The sequence below is a fragment of the Capricornis sumatraensis genome, chromosome 12, assembly GCF_032405125.1.
Source record: "Capricornis sumatraensis isolate serow.1 chromosome 12, serow.2, whole genome shotgun sequence".
NCBI classification, from domain to species: domain Eukaryota; kingdom Metazoa; phylum Chordata; class Mammalia; order Artiodactyla; family Bovidae; genus Capricornis; species Capricornis sumatraensis.
Genome location: NC_091080.1, coordinates 21,411,377 through 21,429,736, shown reverse-complemented (window position 1 = coordinate 21,429,736; position 18,360 = coordinate 21,411,377). Strand labels below are relative to the sequence as shown.

The following is an 18,360-nucleotide window of genomic DNA, read 5'->3' as shown; positions in this document are numbered from 1 at the left end:
GCTATTTGTAAAGCCTCCTCAGACAACTACTTGCCTTCTTGTATTTCTTTTCCTTTGGGATAGTTTTGATCACCACCTTCTGCAGAATGTTATGAACCTCCATCCATAGTTCTTCAGGCACTCTGTCTGCCAGATCTAATCCCTTGAATGTATTGGTCACCTCCATGTATGATCATAAGGGATTTGATTTAGGTCATATCTGAATGGCCTAGTGGTTTTTTCTACTTTCTTCAATTTAAGTCCGAATTTTGCAATAAGGAGCTCATGATCTGAGCCACTGTCAGCTCCAGTCCTTGTTTTTGCTGACTGTATAGGGCTTCTCCATCTTCAGCTGCAAAGAATATAATCGATCTGATTTCGGTATTGACCATCTGGTGACGTCCATGTGTAGAGTTGTCTCTTGTGTTGTTGGAAGAGGGTGTTTGTTATGACCAGTGTGTTCTCTTGAGAAAACTCTGTTAGCATTGATCCTGCTTCATTTTGTATTCCTCCAAGGCCAAATTTTCTATATTCTAGGTATCTCTTGACTGCCTACTTTGCATTCCAGTCCCCTATGATAAAAAAGACTTTTTTGGTGTTGTTCTATAAAGTCTTGTTGGTCTTCATAGAACCGTTCAACTTCAGCTTCTTTGGCATTAGAGGTTGGGGGTATAGACTTGGATTACTGTGATGCTGAATGATTTGCCTTGGAAACCAACCGAAACCATTCTGTCATTTCAAGATTACACCCAAGTACTGCATTTCAGAATGTTTTGCTGACTATGAGGGCGACTCCATTTCTTCTAAGGGATTCTTGCCCACAGTAGTAGTTATAATGGTCATCTGAATTAAATTCGCACATTCCTGTCCATTTTAGTTCACTAATTGCTAAGATGTTGACATCCACTCTTGCCATTTCCTGCTTGGCCATGTCCAATTTACCTTGATTCATGGACCTAACATTCCAGGTTCCTATGCAATATTGTTCTTTACAGCATCAGACTTTACTTTCAGCACCAGACACATTCACAATTGAACATCGTTTCCCCTTTGGTTCAGTCTCTTCTTTCTTTCTGGAGCTTATTAGTAATTGCCCTCTGCTCTCCCCCAGTAGCATATTGGACACCTTCTGACCTGGGGGACTCATCTTCCGGTGTCATATCCTTTTGCCAAGAATACTGGAGTGTTGCCATTCCCTCCTCCAGTGGACCACATTTTGTTAGAATGACCTGGGTCTATATAAATGCAGATTTTTTTTCAATAAATGTGTATTTGTATTATAAGTTGAAACACCTTATTTAGATATCAGAATCTAAAGAGCCATCTAAAGCAATTACCATCATAACTCATGTGTAGTTTCTGGTGTGTACTTCATTTAAAATGTTTTTCATTCTTTTCCTGATTAACCTTTCCCCCTTTAAAGCATTCCTCAGTTCTATCTTCTTTATCAGTTTTATTGTGATATAATAGATACCTCGGGGTTTCCCAGGTAGCTCAGTGGTAAAGAATCTGCCAGCAATGCAGGAGGTACCTGTTTAATCCCTGAGTCAGGAAGATCTCTTGGAGCAGGAAGTGGCAACCTGCTCCAGCATCCTTACCTGGGAAATCCCATGGATGGAGGAGCTGGGCGGACTGCAGTCTGTGTCATCACACAAAGAATCAGACGCGTCTGAGCGACTGAGCACATGCGCACACACTCTTTACCTCTGATCCCTGTTATTTTTCAGGACTTGTAGTGGAATGCCAGCAAGAACGATCACAGATAAAAAACAAAGAAATAGCTCTGCGTGTGTTGAGAGCTAGACTCTACCAGCAGATTATTGAGAAAGACAAGTGTCAGCAACGAAGTGCAAGAAAACTGCAGGTAAGATTTATTGAATGAGATAACTTAATGGCTCTGTACAGAAACCCATCATCTTGTGTAGGAAAATGGAGTCAATATTCTTAATCTAATGGAAGTACCTTGGAGCACTGGAAAACATGTTCATTTGTAAATAGCAGTAATTTAATACCGGTTGGTTATGGCTAAACTCAGACATGCCAGTTTGCAAATAAGGAGAGGAGATACATATAAACTAAAAATTATTTCCCAGTTGTGTTCTGTGTTTATATCATAGTTATCTTTAAGAGGAAATCAGTGTAAAAGACAATTCTCTAGAAATTAAGAGACTTTTCAGGTTTTTAACTTAAAACCTTGCTTTTATTATAATTTTATGTGGAATCAAAAATATATGGCATGCAAAAAACTGGTAATAGTGATGTGTCTGGGAACACATTCTTCTGATGTGTCTGGGAACAAAGAATAGAAAAGAGATTTATTTTTTGTTTATGCTCTTTTCTACTTTTAAAATTTTGTACTATGTATATTTATATTATTATTTATACAAAAATATACGTAGATAAGTTTTAAGCAAAATGAATAAATGTCATTGTTTTAAGTAAAGCAAGTGTTGTATGATTTTAACTTCTGAAAAAATAAAGTTTGTCTTTGAGAGAAACTGGAAGAGACAGTGGGACCCAGGAATAACTGTGTTTCTGTGTTATTTGCAGGTAGTTATACTTCAGTAAATATGGGAGATTTTGTGGCCTGTTAAGATACTGAAATTGTATAAAACTAAACATCACTTATTCTTTTAATGTAGATGTCCTAGTCTTTCACACTTTTCCCCTTTTCATTTATTTCCCTTACTAACTTGCAGATAGTAAAAGTGACAGGATAAATAATATATCAATCTTAAACACTAACAGCTCTGCCACATTTCATGAAAGACATTAGGGTTTTTTCAGTTCAGTTCAGTTCAGTCGCTCAGCCAGGCCTCCCTGTCCATCACCATCTCCCGGAGTTCACTCAAACTCAGGTCCATCGAGTCGGTGATGCCATCCAGTCACCTCATCCTCTGTCATCCCCTTCTCCTCCTGCCCCCAATCCCTCCCAGCATCAGAGTCTTTTCCAATGAGTCAACTCTTCGCATGAGGTGGCCAAAGTACTGGAGTTTCAGCTTTAGTATCAGTCCTTCCAAAGAACACCCAGGACTGATCTCCTTTAGAATGAACTGGTTGGATCTCCTTGCCGTCCAAGGGACTCTCAAGAGTCTTCTCCAACACCACAGTTCAAAAGCATCAATTCTTCGGCACTCAGCTTTCTTCACAGTCCAGCTCTGCCGGGGTCCTGCACCGGCTTGGATCCAGGCTATCCGAAGTGTGACGGTGTCAGCAAAGAGAATGATTTAGAGAGAGAGAGAGAGAAAGAAAGAATGTTGTAGATAAGAAAATAGAAGAGAGAAAGAGGCTGATATTCCTTGGTTTACATAGAAAGCCAATAAAACCCTGGGACAAGGAGTTTGCCTTGTTCACGGAGGCCACAGGTGCCCTCCTGGTCTCCTGAGGGAGTGAAGACACAGAACGTCTTCCCGTTCAGGTCTTAGAAACCTGGGCAGATAAGTGAACGCAGGGAGCCTCTATGTTCCAAGGGATCAGCCTGAAAAAGAGAGTAAGAGAGAGAAAAAAAAAGACATGGGGTGACCAAGCTTCTTTGGTGAGCGAGGCCCCTTGTTTTTATTTTCAAAAAGGACTTTTATACCTCAGTTTGTACATAGAGGGAAATGAAAGATGCAAGGTCATACAGAGTCAGCCCAAACATTCCAGCAGTTTTGCCCTTATCGAAACCAGGATTTTTTCTGCAAACCTTTCCCATAAATGATGTTGTGTACATTATCTTCTGGCCTCGGAGGCCTGTGAACATTTTATGACCCTCTTTTGATAAAGGCTGCTCAACCAGAAAACTTATTTTTTCTCAGTGTTTTTTCTTTATATTTCTAATCTATGTCAGCCTCAGAAAATGCCAAACAGAGTTACATTTCTCACAGAGTAAAGGTGCAGTGAGTTACAAGAAAGAACCAATTAGCTCAAAAGTCTGATGTGGTTAATTTCAGGGATACACTTGTTTTTCTTACATTTCAACCATGTTAACTAATGCACTCCCAGGTGCACAGTGGATAAGAGATATGGGAACTTAGCAACAAGCATTGGCCCAATAATGAAATCCTACACCAGCACTACTCTAATAACTTTTAACTCTTCGAAAGGCTCTATGTTTTAGGCTTCCCGTGCCTCTCACAGTTGGGAGGCTGTGAACAATCACATGTATAGCTACAAGAGTCTGGATAAACCTGTCAAGCAAGCTAGAATGCTAACAGAGGGGGTTAGATTTGAAAATATTCCTCTCATGTCCAGGAGACTTATTAGCTAGAGCCCTAAGTTGATTTTCTCCAGAGAAAGGTGGTCAGGGATAGCCCCCTGTTAATGTGAGGAGAGTTGGTGAAAGGCACAAAATAGTAGGACAGACAGATTCTGGTTTTGGGGTAGATGTTCGAGCTGGTCTAGGGAGCCCCTCCTGTCCTGAAGCCTTGCTTATCAGGTCTCTTCTGCATGACCTTGTCATGGGTGGGATGGCCCGTGCTGGCTCCCGGCACAACTCTCACATCCATACACCACCACTGGAAAAACCATAGCCTTGACTAGACTGACTTTTGTTGGCAAAGTAATGTCTCTGCTTTTCAATATGCTATCTAGTTTAGTCATAATTTTCCTTCCAAGGAGTAAGCGCCTTTTAATTTCATGGTTGCAATCACCATCTGCAGTGATTTTGGAATCCCAAAAGATAAAGTCTGACACTCTTTCCACTGTTTCCCCATCTATTTCCCATGAAGTGATGGGACCAGATGCCATGATCTTTGTTTTCGGAATGTTGAGCTTTAAGCCAACTTTTTCACTCTCCTCTTTCACTGTCATCAAGAGGCTTTTTAGTTCCTCTTCACTTTTTGCCATAAGGGTGGTGTCATCTGCATATTAGGGTTTTTTTAAAAAAATATTTATTTATTTATTTGGTGGCACTGGTTCTTAGTTGCAGTATGTAGAAAGTAGTTCCCTGACCAAGGATCGAACCTGAGCCCCCTGAGTTGAGAGCAGAGTCTTACCCATTAGACCACCAGGGAAGTCCCAGACATTAGGTTTTACTTGCCAGTTGACATTTTGGCATCACACAGTAATTTTCAGAGTAAGTACTGGCAATTGGCCTTTCTTGCAGATTTGGGGGGTTGTATCTACTTCAGTAGTTTGGTTTGAAAGGCCAGAAAAGACCTTCTTGCCTCCCTTTGTCCATCTGTGTGAAGTTTTTTAGTAGATGTTTCTAATGCTTAGGAGTTTTTCCTCTGCCAGTATATATTGGAGCTTTTCTATGGGAGGCATTGTCCCAAGTTCTGAACCCTGGCTCCACCTGGCACCTGAAGAGCTTTGCAGATGCTGAGATTCTGATATAACTGATCTGGGTGGGATCCTAGGCATTAATATGATACTTTGGGATAGTGGTTTCCAGACCTGGCTGGTTGCAGAACGGATGGCTTGAGGAATGTTTTAAGAATCAGTTCAGTTCAGTCGCTCAGTCGTGTCCGACTCTTTACGACCCCGTGAATCACAGCACGCCAGGCTTCCCTGTCCATCACCAACTCCCAGAGTTCACTCAGACTCACGTCCATCAAGTCAGTGATGCCATCCAGCCATCTCATCCTCTGTCATCCCCTTCTTCTCCTGCCCCCAATCCCTCCCAGCATCAGAGTCTTTTCCAATGAGTCAGCTCTTCCCATGAGGTGGCCAAAGTACTGCAGTTTCAGCTTTAGCATCATTCCTTCCAAAGAAATCCCAGGGTTGATCTCCTTCAGAATGGACTGGTTGGATCGCTTTGCAATCCAAGGAACTCTCAAGAGTCTTCTCCAACACCACAGTTCAAAAGCATTAATTCTTTGGCGCTCAGCTTTCTTCACAGTCCAACTCTCACATCCATACATGACCACTGGAAAAACCATAGCCTTGACTAGATGGACCTTAGTCGGCAAAGTAATGTCTCTGCTTTTGAATATACTATCTAGGTTGGTCATAACTTTTCTTCCAAGGAGTAAGCATCTTTTAATTTCATGACTGCAATCACCATCTGCAGTGATTTTGGAGCCCAAAAAAATAAAGTCTGACACTGTTTCCACTGTTTCCCCATCTATTTCCCATGAAGTGATGGGACCGGATGCCATGATCTTCATTTTCTGAATGTTGAGCTTTAGGCCAACTTTTTCACTCTCCTCTTTCACTTTCATCAAGAGGCTTTTTAGTTCCTCCTCACTTTCTGTCATAAGGGTGGTGTCATCTGCATATCTGAGGTTATTGATATTTCTCCCAGCAATCTTGATTCCAGCTTGTGTTTCTTCCAGCCCAGCGTTTCTCATGATGTACTCTGCATATAAGTTAAATAAGCAGGGTGACAATATACAGCCTTGATGTACTCCTTTTCCTATTTGGAACCAGTCTGTTGTTTCATGTCCAGTTCTAACTGCTGCTTCCTGACCTGCATACAGATTTCTCAAGAGGCAGGTCAGGTGGTCTGGTATTCCCATCTCTTTCAGAATTTTCCACAGTTTATTGTGATCCACACAGTCAAAGGCTTTGGCATAGTCAACAAAGCAGAAATAGATGTTTTTCTGGCACTCTCTTGCTTTTTCCATGATCCAGCAGATGTTGGCAATTTGATCTCTGGTTCCTCTGCCTTTTCTAAAACCAGCTTGAACATCAGGAAGTTCACGGTTCACATGTTTCTGAAGCCTGGCTTCAGAAATTTGAGCATTACTTTGAATTTTGAGCATTACTTTACTAGCATGTGAGATGAGTGCAATTGTGCGGTAGTTTGAGCATTCTTTGGCATTGCCTTTCTTTGGAATTGAATGAAAACTAACCTTTTCCAGTCCTGTGGCCACTGCTGAGTTTTCCAAATTTGCTGGCATATTGAGTGCAGCACTTTCACAGCATCATCTTTCAGGAGTTTTAAGAATATATTACCCATAATTTAGTATTTCTTAGGTTAGGCTTTGGAATCTTTCAATAATTTCCCAGATGCTCAGCCATACTTAAGAGTTTAGTTTCATACTGTTTGCTTTGTAAGTTGTAGGAATGTCTTTTTTTTTTTAAGTGAAAGTGATATACTTGTACCTTATATTGCATAGCAACTATGCTTCAGTAAAAAATTAATAATACAATAAATTGTGAAATCAAAAGTGAAAGTGAGTGAGACAGAGTATTGTGTGCCTTGTATGTGAGGGAGGGAGGGCAGGTGAGCAGACGAGACTATGAATAACCACCGCATAAGGTAGACTGGTGTGCCGTGAAGAAGATTCCAAGTGCGTGGGGTTTCAAAGGAGGAAGATAATATATTTTTCATGTTGGGACCAGAAAAGTCAAGATGGTACAAGAGTGCTAGGAAGCGCATTCCTTGAGGTGATGTTTTAGCTGAGTTAACAGACTTGCACATAATAATGGAATGGCAGCAGTTCAGTTCAGTTCAGTCGCTCAGTCGTGTCCGACTCTCTGTGACCCCATGAATCGCAGCACGCCAGGCCTTCCTGTCCATCACCAACTCCCGGAATTCACTCGGACTCATGTCCGTCGAGTCGGTGACGCCATCCAGCCATCTCATCCTCTGTCGTCCCCTTCTCCTCCTGCCCCCAATCCATCCCAGCAGCAGAGTCTTTTCCAATGAGTCAACTCTTTGCATGAGGTGGCCAAAGTACTGGAGTTTCAGCTTTACCATCAGCCCTTCCAAAGAACACCCAGGGCTGATCTCCTTCAGAATGGACTGGTTGGATCTCCTCGCAGTCCAAGGGACTCTCAAGAGTCTTCTCCAACACCACAGTTCAGAAGCATCAATTCTTTTGAGGTTCACATATTCTCAGAAATAACATCGGGAAAGTTGGCCACATGATGAAGTACAATTGAATGCTGAGTTGAGTTGTGAGTGCTTAGTAGTCAAGGAGCCAAAGAAGGAAATTGACAAAACAACCCCAAACACTGTGCTTTAGGAAACCTAAGCAGGGCAATGCGACGTAAACAGGGAAATGGAAGATTAACTTTTACAGGAATGTAGTGGAAGTAATGAGCCCTTGAATGGCAATAAAAATGGCAAGGCCAGGATGAAATAAAATTTGGAATTGGGGAGAAGTGAGATGAGTTGAAGTTCCTTTCAGTGTCTCTATCCAAGCCTGCCAGATAGTCAGCCCCCATGTTATGTCTGTCAAAGTGTATAGGATGTCAAGTTCCCTACTTAGATCAAAAGGAACATTGTGGGGTCATTTACAGAAACCACAGGAAGAACTGACTGATATAGAAAAGATAATTTGGTTTTAAATATTTGGGGTTTGAGGTACCAAAGAAACATTCATTCTTATCCCATAACTAAGCTTTGCAAAACTGTAGTCTTCAACAGTAAGTTCTGCCCATTCTTATTCCTGGTCACCTTGTATCTTTGAATTTAGAAAATAATTATACTGTTAAAATAGAAAAGTAATTTGCAAGCACTTTTTCCATTGTGATAAAGATAATGATACAGGTAAAATATGAATTGTTTTTTGTTATGGCACAGGTGGGAACACGAGCCCAGTCAGAGAGAATCCGGACATATAATTTCACCCAGGATAGAGTCACTGACCACAGGATAGCATATGAAGTGCGTAATATTAAGGTAATAACACTGAGTATGTTTCATATGCCTTTGATTTTTGAAGAAAGTACAGTCAAATTCTAGAGTAATCTTTGAAATATTACCATGTAACTGAGTTTATGTTAGTATCCCAAATTTGCAAACATTTTTCTTAGTTTGCTGATAAGAAATACACTCTTTATGCCAATATGAAAAAGCTGTCTTTTAAATTCAAAATTCTGTTATGCAATCACGTGTATTAATGAATTTTCAGTATATGTCTATCAGTTTTCTATTGCCATATAACAAGTAACAGCAAATTTATTGCCTTGAAAAAATGCCTGTTTATCATCTCAGTTACTGTATGTCAGAAATCCAGGTATGACAGAGCTGAGTTTTCTGCTCTAGGTCTCACAAAGCTGAAATCAAGGTGCTGGCCAGCCGGCCTGCCTTTCTAGAGCTTGGAGTCCTCTTCTGAGCTCATGTGGTTGCTGGCAGCATTCTATTTCCTTGAATTTTAGGATTGAAGCCCCCATCTTCTTGCTGGGCATCAGCTGTGTGCCGCTCTCAGCTCCCAAAGGCTGCCCGCAGTTGCTTGCGGTCTAGTCCCTTCAATGGACCCTCTCCCACTGCAGAAATGGCCTTTTTAAGGGATTGCCTGCTTAGGTCAGCCCCACCTGGAAAAGCATCACTAATTAGTCATCTGATCACTGGAGTGATCATCATCACAGCTTCTGCCTGCTCTTAAGGAAGGGGATTTTGCCAAGGTGTGGACGCCAAGGGGCGTCTTAGAATTCTGCCTTCCACAATGTGTATCATTAGATTCAGGTGTTACAATGATGCTTTCAGGGAAAAGACCCTGTCAGTTTGATTTGAACATTAACCTAACTAAATCCCATGTCACCAGGATCATTGACAGTAATCCATTAATGACAGCACAGAAAAAAAATTTTTTTTCTTCCACATAAACTGGTTCCCATAAAGGACTATGCGGAAAAGGCAGGAGGTAGAAGGTTTTGATCCTTGTCCTTGCTACCATGTGATACCTCGGGCTTCTTTCACTTGATTCTGTCTCATGTTCTACACAGAATTAAAATCCTGATTTTACAGAAGAAATATCTATGGTTTTAACATATTTAGAAGTTTCTGTGTGTCTTATGCCACTTCCTCTGTCTTCTCAGCAATTTCAGGCCATCTTGCATAGGAACATAATAGCCTGTTGAAAAGGAGAAAATATTTACCAACTTCCCTTTCCTCAGGAAACACACAGTAGTAATACCCAAACGTGTTTGGCCATATTGTTCTAGTTACAACATAATTTTTCAGTTGTTTCTCTTATAGTGGTGATGGTTTACCATGAGACAGCCACATTGTTGTGGCCTGTAATCTTTTTTAGAAGGGCACATAGGTGCTCAGCCGTGTATTCAGTCATGAAACAGAGGTTAACTGGTTTTTACAGTTATAAAATATGTGACTTTGTCCTAAATACTAATATGTTATTACTAACTAAACTAGCATGCTAGCCTCAGAAAGAACAAGGACAGTCATATTGGTATGCTCTACTAATCACTAACCAAGTTAAAGGGAAAGAAAGAAAATGCTCCATATTAGTGAAGGGAAAAGGTTTGAAAATGGTATGAAAAAAACATTGTTGAGGTAAAACATTAAAATCTGTGGAGAAGGGAATGTCAACCCACTGCAGGATTCTTGCCTGGAGAATCCCATGGACAGAGGAGCCTGGTGGGGCTACAGTCCATGGGATCACTACGTCCATGACTTAGCGACTAAACTACTCAGGCTCTTAAGGTAATTTCATTGTTGGTAACCTGATATTAGGATGTTTTCCACATTACTCATTTTTTTGGTCCCAGCTGAGACAGAATCTCATCAAATCCTGACATCTCTCCTGGGGGAGAATGTCCCAGACCAAGGGGGTGGGCAGGTCTTGCGGTGAGAGCAGTTACTAAACAGAACTCCCTCTGTGCTCGTTCTGGTATTGAAGTTAAGAGGCAAGATGACGGGCAGCAGGATTCCTTCTCAGGATCACGTTTGCTGCCACATCAGTTAATATCAGAGCCCTTTAATCTGGAGGGTGATCCTGTAACTTGATTGAACTAATTCGCTTTTAATTATTGATAGCTGTTTTATTTATACCCTCCCACATACAGTCCTGGGTACCACTGTAAACGTCTCAGACGACTTGTATTTTTGTAGTACTACGAGATTTATTTATATCCCTGTAAAGAGAACTGTGAAAATCACTCAGTTGTGTCGGATTCTTTGCGAGGCCATGGACTGTACAGTCCGTGGAATTCTCCAGGCCAGAACACTGGAGTGGGTAGTCTTGGACTTTGACAGACATCCTGCTGTGTATCTGAAACAGGAAAGTCACAGTGTTTCTTGTGTATCAGCCTTCCCAGGTAGCGAAATGGAGGAGCAGGAAAGTCTGCCATTCTGCCGTTCGCCACACGAACAGCCACTGACCTGGAGCGGAGGGTGTGTGGGCAGTGAGTGGCACACATGTGTGGCTTCCAGCTCTGCTGCCAGTGGGAACTCAGAGGGGCACAGAGGGAGGAGGGTCCACGACCCTCAGCCACCTGCCAGACTGAAGGCTAGGAGCAACTTGATGTAAAATTGGGCAGGATCTTCCCTACCGGAACCCCTTCTCTGTTAGACCTATTCACTTACAAATGGTCCCTCTCAGGGCTGAAGGATCTGTTGCCTGAGGCTAGTGGAGAGCTTAACCTCCAGTTTCTACCCTGTGGTTTCTCAGCATCTGTTGTGTGAGCTACCGAAGTGACCTCTTCCTCCCTCTGACTGGAAGCTCACCCGGCATTTTTTGGATTAGAGAATTCTTATCTCCTGCCTTGTCATTTTGGGAATTTTGAATTTCTTTGCTTTTGTTTTTAAGAAGTAACCTAAACTTTCCTACAACACTAAATAAAATGGTACTGGTCCTGTCCTTCAAAAAAAAAAAATTAAAATCTGTACACAGGACAGAGAAAGAAACTATTCAGACTGCATGATTTAGGAACTGAAGAGTTGTATTGGTTGGCCCAAACGTTTGTTCGGGTTTTTCCATATGGAAAAAACCCATAACATCTTATGGAAAAACCCAAACGAACTTCTGGGCCAACCCAACAGATGACACAGGAAAAGTGATAAAGGCCTTAGCTCCAGGGCAGCTGCTGTAGGACTGAATGGAGGAGTGGAGAGGAAAGAAAGTGGGCGCCTGAGGGTCTCTGCTCAGCCGTCCCCGCCATTCTACAGCCAGACCTCCTCCCTTTTCCGTGCACGGAGTCCCTCATGAAGGGCCCTGTTCTTCCAAGATTATGATCTTGACCCAAGACAATAATTGATTTGTTTGGTAAGGAAGTCCAGACAAGCCCCAGTCAATGAGCTGCTTCCCAGGATTTTTAAATTAAGACACGAAAATACTCCTTCTCTCTTGTGGATGAAGCTGAAATATGTAAAGCTTACAAGAGGTTAGAAGCCGTATTTCCAGCCATGGCAAGAAGCAGTCTTCAGTGAGGGAACACTGGAAGCTGATATATTGATCTTTTTTTTTTTTAATATATGCATTTATTTATTTGGCTGTGTCAAGCCTTAGTTATAGCACCGGGATCTTCTTGTGGGCTCCAGAGCATGTGGGTTTAGTTGCCCTGGGGCATGTGGGATCGTAGTTCCCCCACCAGGGATTGACCCATGTCCCCTGCTTTGGGACGGGGATTCTTAACCACTGGACCAGCAGGGACACCCCACAGCTGATGTAGTGAAAGGAGCAAAACTGGGAGAACGGGATACAGAGAATCCTGATGCTATTGTTAGTGACTGGGGTTCTTGGCCTTCCCTATCAATAGAAATTGAGTAGACGCCAGACTAGGAATTCAGGTAAGGCTTCATTCAGGCCCCTGCTGCAACACAGTTGCGGCAGGAACAAATAACAGGTTCCCTTACGTACTCTCTTCTGGATGCAGGGATGAGCTTGTTTTTTATGTGGGGTGAGGGTAGGGGTGGCTTAGGTGTTTTGCCCACCCCTTAGGTGGTGGTATGGTGTTATGTACAGTCCCAACCTTTTTTTTTTGCTCCAAGCCCCTCAAAAATTCACAGTTGGGTTTTTTGGTCTCTTTGTATCTTTTGGGTCCAGAATTTGCCCCAGCTGCCCACGCACGCAGGCAAGTTATTTTTAGGCCCATACAGTTTCTTTGTATTTTGTTGGAGAGGTGTGTGCAGTGCTGCAAGCATCGCAGCACTGCAGCAGAGGGTCCCAGCCCCCAGGCCTATCTCAGTATGAATTCCCACATAATTTATACAGGAGACGTGGGTTCGATCCCTGGGCCAGGAAGATTCTGTGGGTCAAGAAATGACAACCCACTCCAGTATTCTTGCCTAAGAAATCCCATGGACGGAGGGGCCTGGAGAGCTACAGTCCATGGGGTCACGAAAGAGTCGGACACGACTTAGCTACTAAACACCACCACCATCATGTAATATATTATTTTGTATTTTTATTATGTTTCTGAAAGTCCCTGTGCAGATTCCTTAGCACCAGCCTATCTCCTGTCCTGTATTCCAATTACACTGGATATTTACTCTTGCCCTGGGTGTTCATTGTACTATTTCCCTACCTCTCTTCATACTCGTTCTTTTGCCTGAAGTGCTCTGTTTGTCTCTGTTTGGAGAAATACTATTCTCTTTTTAAGATCTAATTCAAAATTTTCTTCCTTTTTAAAAAATTTTCTTACACTGTATTATGCTTATGTGTTATCTAACTCTCCCACTAGATTGTAAGCTTCTGAAAGCTGGAAACTACAGCTCCCTCATCTTTGATCTTTGTAGTACTAGCACTCTGGTTAATCCAATTGAACTCTAAATGTGATGTGATTATCAAGAGTAATGACCCTTTTAACATAATTTTCAGATGATGAAATCACACTGGCAATAATCATAATAATTGAGCTTACAGGGCACACTAATTTTATAAGCAATTTTCAAATTATGTTCAAAATGGTATATAAATCAGTTTTAAAATTTCAAGTTTAATAGACATTTTATTATATGCTAGTGTTTTGTAGAATACAAAGATAGTAAGGCATATCTTTCCTCCTACAGTTTAATTTGAGAGATATATGTGTACACTTAATCTGAAATTTAACTTCAAGACTACTCAGGAAAGACTAAACATAAGAGTGGTTCATGCCTGCATCTAAACTTTGCATGGTCTGTGCTCCACATGTCCACATTAAAATATTTCTGTTAAGTGAATGTCTGGATTTTGAACGTTTCCAAGAGAGGAGGCTCTGCTAAATCACTAATCCCAACAACTCTGTTACACAGAAGCTTTATAACACAAGAAAGGTGCTCATAGTATTTTACTCATTTCTTAGAGAAACTTCAGGGAAGACTGCTGGGAAGTCTTAACTGAAACAGTTTCCACCCAGTGGAATTATTTGGAGGTTTAATAAAAGAGGGGCTTTTTTTCTTCAGCTTTTTATTTTGAAAGTTCAAGCACACATGTTTAACAGTTAGCTCATATACATATTCCTAGACCTAGATGCAACCTTTGTTAACATTTTGCTATTCTTGCCTTCTCTTGTGCCTCCACTTCCTCTTTCTCTCTATGTATACACTTGTGTTGCAGCTGAACCACTAGAAAGCAAGTTGTAGGACTCAAGACACTTGTCCCCCAAATATTTCAGCATAAATATTTTTCAATACACAGGACTTCCATATTTTAAAGCCAGTGTGTTCCTAATTTAAGAAAAAACAGAACTATTATAAAGCACTTCTGGATTAAATAATTTGAATTTGGAAGATTGGCTAATTTAAAAATGCTAATTTAAACTATTTAAGGATTCACTTTTTACATAAAAAGTCAGTATTAACTAGGGAATCCTCCCAAGTTAGCAACTGTGTTCATTACATTGTAGATTAGTAATCTTTTGTTGCTATTAAATAATGATTTTAAAGAAACAAAATGCATAAATGCTTAATTCTTTGTTGTGTTTCTGCTTTATTTCTAGTAATCAAGTTTTCATGATAACTGTCTTTTACCAGGAATTTTTATGTGGGGAGAAGTGCTTGGATCAGCTAATTCAGAGACTACTTCATTCAGCGGATGAAGAAGCCATTACTGAATTTTTGGATGAAAACCTTAAATTAGTCAAATAAAGTCAGGTTTATAATTTATTATTACAGAAATGAAATGGGCCTATATCAAGAAGCAGACCAAAGCAAGGAAGCCTTTATGAAAGTTGATAAAGTGCAGCTAAAAATACACAGTACTCACAAAAATATTTTTTTAATGAATCAAGTCATATTTCTTGACCTAAGAGTTTTATTTTAGGTTTCCTGTAAAGTACAGTCCAACTCTTCATGTAGAACCGAAGTATGCATCATCGGAAAGAGAAAGTATTGAGAACTGACTGTGATTTAGAGCAGATCATTTGTTCTCTGTATATACCTTTTTTTTTAACAGTTTATAAATTAATTTAAATACATTTTAAATCTGTTACTTCAGGACTTTGCCCACGGTAAAATCTAGTGATATAAACTTATAAACTTCCTTAAAGACAACGTACCGTTATTCAAGTCAGTGTTAGGACTTAAACTACTACTTTTAAATAAAAAAAATAAATAAAAGTTGTGAAGAATATAAGTCGATAATGATGAGCGTTAGTATACAGATGGTCGAGCTCTGTGAGAGCTGAATGAACTCTGTACTGTGCAAACTACAAGTCAATATTTAAAGCAGACTCTCTGGCTTCTGTTTCTTATTGTTCTGACTTAATAAACATTCACAAATGTGGTATAATATGAGTAATTCACTGGGGTCGGTTTTGTGCTGTGACATGTAAAACCTAGTCCTTACCTTAGAGAGCTTCCAGCTGAACAGGGAACCAAAATATGTCACCAACCCTAATTCAGAGTAATCATTCTTGGGAAGTTTTTTGAGTGAAAAAGAGAGCGGTTGTTATTTTAGACAGTTCCTCAGAAAGAAACTATATGCCAGAAAAGACTGGTTAAAATAGAGTTTTAAGACCAATTGAATTATTTGGAAATAATGATGAGAGGAAAATTTTTTCTGAAGTTTTTATTTTGAAAATCAAGTACTCAGAAAGTTTTACAAATAAATTTAAATAATCAGTTCAATGAATTGTCTAGATTCAACGATTGTTAATATCTTGTCATATTTGTTTTTTCTCTTTCTCTGATTCATACACATACAGTGGTTGTTGAACTATTTAAAAGTTTGTTATTATTTTTTTTTAATTTTATCTTTTGGATGCATTTCACAGCATATGGAATCAGTTCCTCAACTAAGGATCAAACCCAAGCCCCCTGCATTGGCAGCATGGAGTCTTAACCACTGGGCCACTAGGGAAATCCCTGGACTATTTAAAAGTTAGTTTCTGATCTTATAACACTACTCCTAAATATTTTATGACATCCTAAGAATAAGGGCATTCTCATACAAAATTAGAACTCCATTATCACACTGAAAATTGAAAATGCTAGTCGCTCAGTCGTGTCCAACTCTGCGATCCCATGGACTGTAGCCCACGAGGCTCCTCTGTCCATGGGATTCTCCAGGCAAGAATGCAGGAGTGGGTAGCCATTCCATTCTCCAGGGGCTCTTTCCAATCTGGGTCTCCTACATTGCAGGCAGATTCTTTATTCTCTGAGCCATCAGGGAAGCCCACAATACACACTAATTGTTTATTAATAATATAATAATTGTATTATATGACCTAATAAAGTGAAGTCGCTCAGTCGTGTCCAGTTCTTTACAACCCCATAGACTGTAACCTACCAGGCTCCTCCATCCATGGGATTTTCCAGGCAAGAATACTGGAGTGGGTTGCCACTTCCTTCTCCAGGGGATCTTCCTGACTCAGGTATTGAACCTGGGTATCCCACATTGTAGGCAGACGCTTTACGGTCTGAGCAACTATTGTATATTAATAATATAATAATAATTGTATTATATGACCTAATAGCTATTACAAATTAAAATTTCTTCAATTATCCCTCCAAGTTTTTTTAGCTGTTTTTCTTTGTTTTGTCCAATCCAGGATATAACCAAGATTCACACATTACATTTGCCAGTATCTCTTTAGTTTTTTAATTATCCCCCAATTTTTTCCTCACATGACATGGACATTTTAAAGAGTCCCACAGGGTTGTTTTGTAAAATAGTCTACATTCTAAATTTGTGTGGCTGTTTGCTCATGCTGTTGGTAACTTTCATTCATCCCCTAAATGTTCTATGGGCTTCCCTAGTGTCTCACCTGCAATGAGGGAGACCTGGGTTCAATCCCTGGGTTGGAAAGATTCCCTGGAGAAGGGAAAGTCTACCCATTCCAGTATTCTGGCCTGGAGAATTTAATGTACTATAATGGCAACCCACTCCAGTAACATTGCCTGGAAAATCTCATGGACAGAGGAGCCTGGTGAGCTGCAGTCCATGGGGTTGCAAAGAGTCAAGCACGACTGAGCGACTAACACTTATTTACCTACTTAATGTAAAATTATGTCTCAGTTCAGTTCAGTTCAGTTCAGTCGCTCAGTCGTGTCTGACTCTTTGCGACCCCATGAATTACAGCCCGCCAGGCCTCTCTGTCCACCAACTCCCGGGGTTCACCCAAACTCATGTCCATTGAGTCGGTGATGCCATCCAGCCATCTCATCCTCTGTCATCCCCTTCTCCTCCTGCCCCCAATCCCTCCCAGCATCAGAGTCTTTTCCAATGAGTCAACTCTTCCCATGAGGTGGCCAAAGTACTGGAGTACTGGAGTTTCAGCTTTAGCATCATTCCTTCCAAAGAACACCCAGGACTGATCTTTAGAATGGACTGGTTGGACCTCCTTGCAGTCCAAGGGACTCTCAAGAGTCTTCTCCAACACCACAGTTCAAAAGCATCAATTCTTTGGCGCTCAGCTTTCTTCAGAGTCAAACTCTCACATCCATACATATACCACTGGAAAAACTATAGCCTTGACTAGACAGACCTTTGTTGGCAAAGTAATGTCACTGCTTTTGAATATGCTGTCTAGGTTGGTCATAACTTTCCTTCCAAGGAGTAAGTGTCAAAAAAAATTTCATGGCTGCAATCACCATCTGCAGTGATTTTGGAGCCCCGAAAAATAAAGTCTGACACTATTTCCACTGTTTCCCCATCTATGTCCCATGAAGTGATGGGACCAGATGCCATGATCTTCGTTTTCTGAATGTTGAGCTTCAAGCCAACTTTTTCACTCTCCTCTTTCACTTTCATGAAGAGGCTTTTTAGTTCCTCTTCCCTTTCTGCCATAAGGGTGGTGTCATCTGCATATCTGAGGTTATTGATAATTTTCCCAGCAATCTTGATTCCAGCTTGTGCTTCTTCCAGCCCAGCGTTTCTTCTGATGTACTCTGCATATAAGTTAAATAAGCAGGGTGACAATATACAGCCTTGACGTACTCCTTTTCCTAAAGATGAGTTAAATTCAGATTAAACACGTTTGGTAAGACTGCTTCATAGATGATATTGTGATACTGTGTAATATCAGGAAGTGCCTGCTGTTAGTGATGCTAAGTTTGGAAGCTGGCAGACTCTGCCTAGTAATGGAAATGGAGCAAGGTCTCCATGCTTTCTTTAATAATGAGTATATCATCTGCAGGGTAATACTTTGTCATCATAAACATTTGATTTCTCATTGTGCAAGGCAGCTTCTGAAATGACCCCAGAGATCCCTGTTCCTGGCATTTCACACACTTGTGTAATCTTCTCCCCTTGAAAGTGGACCAGATTTACTGACTCTTTTTAACAGGTAAAATACGATGAAAGTGGCGGGATTGTCACTCCTGATATGAGGTTGTAGAAAGAC

General features: G+C 40.8%; 1 protein-coding gene across 1 annotated transcript in view; it reads left to right on the top strand.

The window, feature by feature from the left end:
- Positions 1–15,156, top strand: part of MTRF1 (mitochondrial translation release factor 1) — a 39,969-nt gene extending 24,813 nt beyond the window's left edge. The window contains exons 8-10 of the mRNA XM_068984547.1: positions 1,707–1,843; positions 8,435–8,533; positions 14,549–15,156. Of these exons, the coding sequence (XP_068840648.1) occupies positions 1,707–1,843; positions 8,435–8,533; positions 14,549–14,662 (350 nt within the window). The 3' untranslated portion in view covers positions 14,663–15,156. The remainder of the gene's footprint in view (positions 1–1,706; positions 1,844–8,434; positions 8,534–14,548) is intronic.
- The last annotated feature ends 3,204 nt before the right edge of the window (positions 15,157–18,360 follow it).